The sequence below is a fragment of the Mandrillus leucophaeus genome, unplaced genomic scaffold, assembly GCF_000951045.1.
Source record: "Mandrillus leucophaeus isolate KB7577 unplaced genomic scaffold, Mleu.le_1.0 Scaffold411, whole genome shotgun sequence".
In the NCBI taxonomy this organism is placed as follows: domain Eukaryota; kingdom Metazoa; phylum Chordata; class Mammalia; order Primates; family Cercopithecidae; genus Mandrillus; species Mandrillus leucophaeus.
The window spans coordinates 3,099,952-3,110,364 of NW_012104377.1; the positions used below are offsets into that span (position 1 = coordinate 3,099,952).

Consider the following 10,413-nt stretch of genomic DNA (forward strand, 5'->3'; position numbering starts at 1 on the left):
AGCCTGGGCAAAAAGAACGAAACTCCATCTCGAAAAATAATAATAATAATAAACACTGATTTTGTAACTTAAGTTTATAGCAATTCCCTCTAGCCAAACCCTTAAAAATGCATCGATAATTTTTAAAAAGCATTTCCTTCCACTTGGTAACAAATTTAACCCCATACTGACTTTCCATTTCTCCTTTTACATGATACACAGTTCTATCTTACTGCGTTCTTCTCATTCATGATTGATAAATTGGATACTTAATTATTGAACAGCAAAAATCATTTTTTCCAGAACTCCTCACCATCTTCTTTTTCAATGCTGCCATCATAGAAGTAAATGTGTTGAGTAGTGATTTCTAATCTGCCAGGAATTACATCAATTATTGTAATGAGTTCACAGTCTTCCATCAATACCAATTTTTCTTTTTGATCCTGTTCTTCTTTCTCATCACTGTAAAAACAAAAAGCCGATAAACAGAAAAATCTAACCACTTATTTTTCTTAAATAGAAAATAATACCATATTTAAATATAAATCTCTCTGATTTTACTTTTTTTTGAGACAAGGTCTTGTTGCCGTGGCACAATGTCAGCTCAATCACCGCAACCTCTGCCTCCTGGGCTCAAGCAATCCTCCCACCTCAGCCACCCAAGTAGCTGGGAATACAGGTGCATGCCACCATGCCCAGCTAATTTTTGTATTTTTTGTAGAGATGGGGTTTTGCCATGTTGCCCAGGCTGGTTTTGATCTCCTGAGCTCAAGGGATCCATCCACCTTGGTCTTCCAAAGTGCTGGGATAATATGCATGAGTCACCGTGCCTGGCCTCAAATATAAATCACTTATCTGTCAAATTAATGTCCGGAAAGAATATCTGAACTACCCTCAAGAAATATTCTGCATATCAAATTACTTAAACAGTGTCCAAATATTTTTATTACTCAATGATTCAGTTTCATTAAAAATAAGCTTTACATCCTTATTTTATACGACCCATTATAATAAAACACAGTGACCCTGTAAAACAACTAGCAGAGGACAGTCGAAAAATAAGGCAATATTGGTCATGTCATTTTAGCTATATTGTGGGAGACATGAATTGACCCACAAAATACATGAATCTGTGACTAAGACTGCATTGCAGTGATGTTTGTAAATAATTATTAGAAGTACTAAATATGAATCTTAAACTATAAAATAAGACTTTCCAGAGTAACTAAAACTAGAGAGCATCACCATTACAGCATCCCCTTACCGAGGGAACTGGAGATAATGCAAAGAGCTATTATTGCCATACCTTACTTAAAGTGAAGTCACCTTATATTAGGAGGAATATTACTTATATTTGCTGGAGGAAGTTAACTGGAAAGAGACAGTCTTTTGGTGGCCTAGGTGACTTTAACTGCCAAGGATAGAAACAGGAGCTCCTGGCTGGGCGCAGTGGCTCACGTCTGTAATCCCAGCACTTTGGGAGGCTGAGGTGGGCAGATCACCTGAGGTCGGGAGGTCAAGACCAGCCTGACCAACATGGAGAAACCCTGTCTCTACTAAAAATACAAAATTAGCCAGGCGTGTTGGTGCGTGCCTGTAATCCCAGCTACTCAGGAGGCTGAGGCAAAAGAATCGCTTGAACCTGGGAGATGGAGTTGCGGTGAGCTGAGATCATGCCACTACACTCCAGTATGGGCAACAAGAGTGCAACTCCGTCTCAAAAAAAAAAAAAAAAAAAAAAAAAAAAAAAAAAGAGAGAAACGGGAGCTCCTACCACTCACAGAATGTTATTCAACTAAATCTTTTAAGCCAGATACTCTCTGGTCCTAGACATTTCATATCTGCCTCACGTCCGGGGTACCAATGACTAAGTCTAATTTTATTTTTAGTGGGTTTCCATGAGGAGTTCTGTATCACCAATTTAAGTTTGTAATGTTGCAACCATTTGTTTAAAACTAAGCTTTTCTTTTTAAAAATATAATTACTGGAAACAATGTTTTTCCAAACACTGAAATACTAATATTTACAGTGATAAATAGTGCAATGAGTAACCCTAAAAAAGTAAATAGTCTGAGAGTTATTTATATTAGATGACAAAAAGTATTTTGGTTCTTCAGTGTAAAAAAATTAGTCTGACATCCATTAAATTCACTAGTCATCAAAGAAAGAAAAAAAAATCCCAATTAAAAAGCTGACTGAATATCTACCAAGATATTTCCTTATATAACTGCCCCTCCCCAGTACCCTGAAAATAATCAAGGAAATCTAAAAAAATTACTGAATTAATATAAATAAAAATCCTGATTATGCCACCAAAGAATACTACTGAATCTAGTCAATTTTTAATACACCCATTTTTTGAGATGGGGTCTCACTCTGACACCCAGGCTGGAGTGCAGTGGTGCAATCTTGCCTCATTGTAACGTCCACCTTCCAGGCTCAAGCATTCCTTCCACTTCAGCCTCCCAAGTAGCTGAGAACAAAGGCGCACACCACCACGCCAAGCTAATTTTTTGTATTTTTGGTAGAGACGGAATTTTGCCATGTTGCCCAGGCTGGTCTGGAGCTCCTGAACTCAAGTGATCTGTCCACCTCGGCCTCCCAAAGTGCTGACAAATTGAGGGCCACCATGCCTGGCCCTCAATTTGTAATATTAAAATAAGCTTCAAAGAAAGATTTACCATGTGTAGTTCATAATGTAAACAAATCATATATTTGGGACATAGCTACTCATTCTTGGCTGAATATGTGGCTTTACGAACATAGAAAGTTAAGTATTAGGCGGGGCACAGTGGCTCACACCTGTAATCCCAGCACTTTGGGTGGCCATGGTGGGAGCAAACGGGATCAGGAGTTTGAGGTCAGCCTGGCCAACATGGTGAAACCCGTCTCTACAAAAAATACAAAAAATTAGCTGGGTGTAGTGGCACACGCCTGTAATTCCAACTACTTGAAAGGCTGAAGCACGAGAATCACTCAAACCCAGGAGGCAGTGGTTGCAGTGAGCTGAGATCGTGCCACTGCACTCCAGCCTAGTTGAGAGTAAGACTCCATCTCAAAAAACAAAACAAAAAAAAATCAATCAATCAATCAAATCAAAACAAAACAAAATTCCCAAAACTCACATTAGGGCAGATATATAAATCATGAACTTTAAATGTAATCCCTAAGCGATGTACAGATCCACTGGTGAAAGATGGCAGTCTTACTGGATCTTTTATTTTAGAGATGGGGGGTAGGGTGGGTCTTGCTTATTTATATATTTATTTTAGAGGTAGGGTCTGGCTCTGTCACCCAGGCTGCACTGTAGTGGTGTGATCATAGCTTACTGCAGCTTTCAACTCCTGGGCTCAAAGGATCTTCCTGCCTCAGCCTTCCCAATAGTTAAGACTATAGGCACACACCACCACCATGCCTGGCTTATTTATTTATTTATTTATTTATTTTGAGATGGAGTCTTGCTCTGTCACCCAGGCTGAAGTGCAGTGGAGCGATCTCAGCTCACCGCAACCTCCGCCTCCTGAGTTGGCACAATTCTCCTTCCTCAGTCTCCTGAGTAGCTGGGACTACAGGCGCCCGCTACCACACCTCGCTAATTTTTGTATTTTTAGTAAAGACAGTGTTTCACCACGTTGGCCAGGATAGTCTCAATCTCTTAAATGCGTGATCTACCTGCCTCAGCCTCCCAAAGTGCTGGGACTACAGGCATGAGCCACCATACCTGGCCTATTTTCTATTTTTTATTTTTGAGACGGAGTCTCACTCTGTTGCCTAGGCTGGAGTGCAATGGTGCAATCTTAGCTCATTGCAAGCTCCACCTCCTGGGTTTACGTCATTCTCCTGCCTCAGCCTTCCGAGTAGCTGGGACTACAGGTGCCCGCCACCACGCCCGACTAATTTTTTGTATTTTTAGTAGAGATGCAGTTTCACCATGTTAGCCAGAATGGTCTCGATCTCCTGACCTCATGATCCACCTGCCTTGGACTCCCAAAGTGCTGGGATTACAGGCATGAGCCACTGCACCCAGCTCGCCTGGCATATTTTCTTAGAGAGAGGGTCTCACTATGTTGCTCAGGTTGGTCTCAAACTCCTGCCCTTTAGTGATCCTCTTGCCTCAGCCTCCTGAATAGCTGGGATTATACTCGTGAGCTATAGCATTCAGCTGGATCAGGGGGGCTAAAGACAACCTCTAACCAATGACTGACCACCAACGTATGCTGACCCACAGACAATCCCTACTAGGCCAGGTTTTACAACAAAAAACAAAACAAAACAAAACCCAATGAATAGAGACGTCATTGGCAACACACAGCAGGTTAAAACAGGCTCCACAGAATTAGTTCAGGAAAGTAAACAAACAAACAAAATCACAACAGTAGCAACCGTAACAGAGGGAGATCAGAAGCCAGATTGGCTACAATTTGTTACCAAAAGTGTATAGTTTTTTAACAAAAATTATGAGAAAACAAAGAAAAAGGAAAGTATGAGCCATAAACACAAAAGCAATAAAAAGAAACTGTCTCTGGCAGACCTCTGATGTTCAATTTAACAATGACTTCAAAGTAGCTATCATAAATACATCAAAAGAACATAGGAAACTATGTTTAAAGAAATAAAGGGAAGTATAGCAATGAAGCTAATCAAATAGAGACTATCAATAAAGAGATAGAAATTAAAAACATTTTAAAAAAGAACCAGGCCGGGCATGGTGGCTCACGCCTGTAATCCCAGCACTCTGGGAAGCCGTGGTGGGTGGATCACCTGAGGTCAGGAGTTTGAGACCAGCCTGGTCAACACGGCCAAACCCTGTCTCTACTAGAAGTACAAAAATTAGCCATGCATGGTGGCAGGCGACTGTAATCCCAGCTACTCAGGAGGCTAAGGCAGGAGAATTGCTTGAACTTGGGAGGCAGAGGTCGCAGTTAGCTGAGATTGCGCCACTGCACTCTAGCATGGGTGACAAGAGTGAGACTCTGTCTCAAAAAAAAAAAAAAAGGGGGGGGGGCAAGTGATTTGCATAGATATTCTCCAAAGTAGATATATTAATGGCAAACAAGCACATGAAAAGATGCTCAACATTATTAGGTACTAGGAAAATGCAAATTAGATAGATATGACTTCAAACCATACAGGATGGCTATAATGAATTTTTACAAACCCACAAGGAAAATAACAAGGGTAGATGTGGAGAAATCAGAACACTCATATATTGCTGGTGAAAATGTAAAATGATGTGGTCCCTGTAAAAAACAGTTTGGTAATTCCTCAAAAGTTCAAACAGAATTATCATATGATCTAACTATTATACTCCTCAGTAGATACCCAAGACGACTAAAAACTTATGTTTGCACAAAAATTTGTACATGAATATTCATGGAAATACTATTCATAATAGCCTAAAAGTAGAAACAACCTAAATGCTGACTGATGAATGGATAAGCAAAATGTGATTATCCATATTTTGGACAACCATAAATGGTTATAAATGGAAAATTATTTATAATATTATTCAGCCACAAAAAGGAATAAAGTACTCTTATATGCTATGACATGAATGAATCTTGAAAACATTCCAAATGAAAATAAGCCAGACACAAATTGTAGGAGTTACAGAAAATGTCCAAAGTAGGCAAATCCACAGAGACAAAGTAATTAGTGGTTGCCAGGGTGTGTGAGAAGGGGAAAACGGGGACCGACCACTAAAAGGTACAAGATTTCCTTTTGGGGTGATATAAATGTTCTGGAATTATACAGTGGGGATGGTTGTACAAATTTGTGAAAACACTAAAAAATCCCATTGAATTGTGTGCATTAAAAACGGTAAATTTTATGTTTGTGAGATATATCTGGATTAACAAAAATAAAGACCTCCCTGGAAAACAAATGGAGAGTTTGTGGCAATCAGACTTTCCTTATTAGAAATACTAGAGGGCTGGGTGCAGCGGCTCACTCTCTGGTGGCCTATAATCCAAGCACTTTGGGAAACCAAGACGGGAGGATCATGTGGGCCCAAGGGTTTGAGACCAGCCTGGGCAATACAGTGAGACTCTGTCTCTGCAAAAAAATTTAAAAATTAGCTAGACATGGTGGTGTGCCTATAGTCCCAGCTACTCAGGAGGCTGAGGCAGGAGGATCACTTGAGACCAGGAGGTGGAGGCTCCAGTGAGCTGTGATCACACCACTGCACTCCAGTTGAGGTGACACAGCAAGATCCTGTCTCAAAAAACAAACAAACAAACAAAAACACACACACACACAAAATAACTGAAGAAAGTCTTTTAGGCTGGAAGGAATTTTTATCAGATGATAAATGAATGCACACACAAAGAAATAAAGTGCACAAATATGATACTTGATAATTATGTAGCAAACATAAAGTATTAATAACATACATTTGTGTTCTTCCTATAATTCATTTAAAGATAACTGCATAAAACAGCAACTATAAAACTGTATTGCTGAACTTATACAAAGAAATGTAATATGTATGACAGCAGTAACACAAAGAGGAGATGAGGAAATTAATATATTTTACATTTCCTTAAAGAAAGTTTTTGAAGTACAAATTAAAAATTTTAAAATGTATCTAAGGCTTTTCAGGTTATCTGTTTCTTCTTGAGGGAGGCTGGGTAATTTGCATCTTTCAAAGCATTTGTTTCATCTAAGCTGTCAAACTTACAGGCATAAAATCATTAGTATTCTTCTCAATCATCTTATTATTTGTGGCATCATCTCTTTCAATCCTAATATAGGCAATTTATGTTGTCTTTCTTTTAATCAGTCTGGCTAGAGGTTTATGTTTTTTTGCTTTTTGTTAGTTTGTTGTTTGTTTTTAATAACCAGGCTTCGATGTTTTTAATCTTTCTGTTTTTCTCTTTCACGAATTTCTGCTTTTGTTTTTATAATGTTCTTTCTTTTGCTTAACAGTTTATATTTTGTTCTGTACATTTCCATCTGAACACAGGTATAGCTGAATCTCACAAATTCAATGTATTGCCTTCATTATCATACAGTTCTAAATACTTTCTAATTTCAAAGTCCAGTTCCATGTTATCCCAGTTCTAAGAAGCCTTTCTCAATAATCTCAGTACTGATAAAATCCTAACAGCTGATACAGCAGTAACTGTTGGACCCTGAAAATACGTGGCGTTAGAATTTCAAGCAAATCTTTTCCACGATTTTGCAATCCCCTTTCTCAGAACAAAATAATTTTAAATATTTATACATACACATTTACTCTAGCTGATATATCCTCTTCAGGAAGGTCTAATTTATCCTCCTCCATATCACTAACTTTTACTTGTTTCACTACTTCCAAAAGCAATGTATCACTGGAAGGCTGTGAATGTTGGATACCTGTTTTAAACACAAAATATCTATTAAACATAAAGTAAAAAACAATATTATAGCCCTTCTGTAATTTCTGACTGCTAATTATGTTCCTGACTGTTAGATAATAACAATATGTATATAAGTAAAGATGGTACTTTGATTTAGAGTAATCCTTGATGTTTGATGGTGATTTTGACAACTACTATTCATAAGGTAAAAAGAATAAATGTTTTAAAAATAATAGTATCTATTTTTAATAATGGTACTATTTGTTTCAGAAATAGGCCAAGTACTCTCTTAATTTATATTTAATTCTAAAGGTTGCCAATAATTAAGTCAAAGGAAGAAATATTCTAATTGTATTAATGTAATAGAACTATTTTTAACATGCATTTGTACTAAAGCAAAACTAAGAAAGAATATATGATAAGTTGTCTTTAATCGGGAAATAATACACAGACCAAGAGTGAAAGTGTTTACTTTCTGGACCACAAGGAATTTAATACATAATTCTGAGGCATATATATGAAATACATGTAATGTATTTTATAAACTAAACATCCTGCAAAAAGGCAGGTCTGGTATAATGAAAATAACATGGTCTATGAAGTGGTGAACCTAGATTCAAATTTAGTTTTGCCATTTAGTAAGCCATATGACCCTTCTGAATGTATGTTTTCTAAATTGTAAAATGGAGACTTCATCACAAGGTTGTTAGGCACATGAAAGGTAATACATGTGAAACATCTAGTACACATTAAATATAAAATAAATGATAGCTACTATTATATATTTACCTTCCAACTATCTGATTGAAATAAGAACTGTAATACAAATATATGCATAATTTATAGGACTGAAAAAAATGAACACACTTAACTACGAATAAAGATTTCATTTATGGCAAAAATAATTCATATAAAATACATAAATAACACAATACTGCAAGTAACTATAAATAACAAAACACTATAAAGATGACAAATCCTCCCTTAACTTCTCAAATGATACCATTGCTCAGACATAAGATGAATCAACCTAATGTACAATTGCATTTTTCTGTGTAAATCTGTTTGATCATACCTTCTTCTATATTGGGAAGTAGTGATTCACATTTTCCCTAGAACAAGTTAGTAACTATTTCTACTGAACATGTTTTTTCATGAGGTCTAATTTATCATTAAAACATTTAATTAATAAAGTACATAACAATGCAGTAAAAAGTGAAAAGAAGGAAGCCCAGATAGTCTGATACAAATAGGATATCGACTTTATGTAGATGTATGGTACTATCCCGTTAACAGTATGAATTGAAAATCTGATGGAAGATTGGTGAAGGATGGAGAATGAAGGATAGACTGCAGCAAGGAAGCCAGCTGGGAAGCTACTGTAAGTTTGGAGAAAGCACCAAGCTAAGCCACGGCAATAGCAAAGGGAATGAAAATAAGGAAAAACATTCAAAGGTTATGTAAGAGATAGAATCAACAGGACACAGTACCTAAAGAGCTGTTATATGTAGGGATTTCAGAGAGATGAGGAAAGACTCATGGATAATATGGATTTTAATTTCACCAGCTAATATATGGAGATACTGATAACTACAATACCAGATACAAGAGAAGCAGAAACTAGGGTAAGGAATACACATACGAGAAAAGAGAATAAATTCAGTTTCAGAAATGTCATAAGGAGACTGTGGAACAGGTATCCCAATAGCCAGTTGGAAACATTGTTCTAGAGTTCAAAAGGAAGGTTGGAGCTAGAAATACAGATGGGAAAGCAGCATTACATATATGGTGGGGAAGCCATGAGATCACTTAGGAAAAGCACAGGTAAAGGCAAGATGCTAGCAATGGATCTGGGAACATCATCATTTAAAGGTGTGCAGGAAAACAGTTTTAGAAAAAAAGACTAAAAGTTGGTATAAAAAGTAGGAGGTTAAACAGCAGAGCTAAGAAAGAAATATATTTACAGTCTGAGTGGGATGGCTCATGCCTGTAATCTCAGCACTCTGGGAGGCTGAGGTGGAAGGATCACTTGAGCCCAGAAATTCGAGACCAACCTGGGCAACAGAGGGAGACCTTGTCTCCACAAAAAAAGTTTAAAAATTAAAAAACTAGCTAGGTGTGGTGATACACATCTATAGTACCAGCTGCTCAGGAAGCTGTGGCAGAAGGATCACTTGAGCCCAGGAGCTCAAGTCTGCAATGAGTGGTGACTGCACCACTGCACTCCAGCCTGGGTGACAGAGTGACATCCTGTCTCACAAAACAAACAAACAAACAGGAAAAGAAAGAAGGAAAGAAATACACTTACAGAGGTGGATAACCACTAAATGCTTCAGAAACAATGGAAGCAGGGTGAGGACTAAAAATAAGTTGTTAAATTTGCCAATCAGAAAACAGCATGTCTAATAAAGAATTACAGACAAAAAAAATTTCTTAAATCAAATTTTTTTTTTGGGAGAGAGGGTTTTACTGTGTTGCCCAGGCTGGAATGAAGTGGTACAATCATGTCTCACTGCAGCCTCAATCTCCGGGGCTCAAGCGATCCTCCACCTCAGCCTCCCAAGTACCTGGGATCACGGGCGCACATGACTGCACCCAGTTGACTTTTAAAATGGTTTTGTAGAGATGATGTCTCATTATGTTGTCCAGACTGGTTTCCAACTCCTGGGCTCAAGTGACTCTTCTCCTTGGACTCCCAAAGTGCTGGGATTACAGGTATGAGCCACCACACCTAGCCAAACCAAACGTTTTTTCTTTTTTGAGACAAGGTCTCACTCTGTTGCCCAGGCTGGAATGCAGTGACACAATCGTGGCTCAACACAATCGTGGCTCACTGTAGCCTTGACCTCCTGGGTTCAAGCGATCTTCTCACCTCTGAGTAGCTCCAACTACAAGCATGTGCCACCTGGCTACAAAACATTTTATTTTATCACTATGTTGCCCACACTACAAACCAAATATTTTTACTGATACATTTAAGAATATATTCTTTTTGATTCTTCAAATTCCCTAATTTACAAGTGGGTGTGTTCGAAAAGATGCTTCATAAGTCAGCTGTTTGAAATTAATAATGGATTTTCCATCCAAAATAATA

At 37.8% G+C, this 10,413-nt stretch overlaps 1 protein-coding gene across 1 annotated transcript in view; it reads right to left on the bottom strand.

Moving 5' to 3' along the window:
• NBEAL1 (neurobeachin-like 1) overlaps nucleotides 1-10,413 on the bottom strand; it is a 204,259-nt gene that overhangs the window by 50,937 nt on the left and 142,909 nt on the right. Inside the window, exons 32-33 of the mRNA XM_011992490.1 lie at nucleotides 7,209-7,335; nucleotides 293-441 (exon numbers count right to left, since the gene is read on the bottom strand). Of these exons, the coding sequence (XP_011847880.1) occupies nucleotides 293-441; nucleotides 7,209-7,335 (276 nt within the window). The remainder of the gene's footprint in view (nucleotides 1-292; nucleotides 442-7,208; nucleotides 7,336-10,413) is intronic.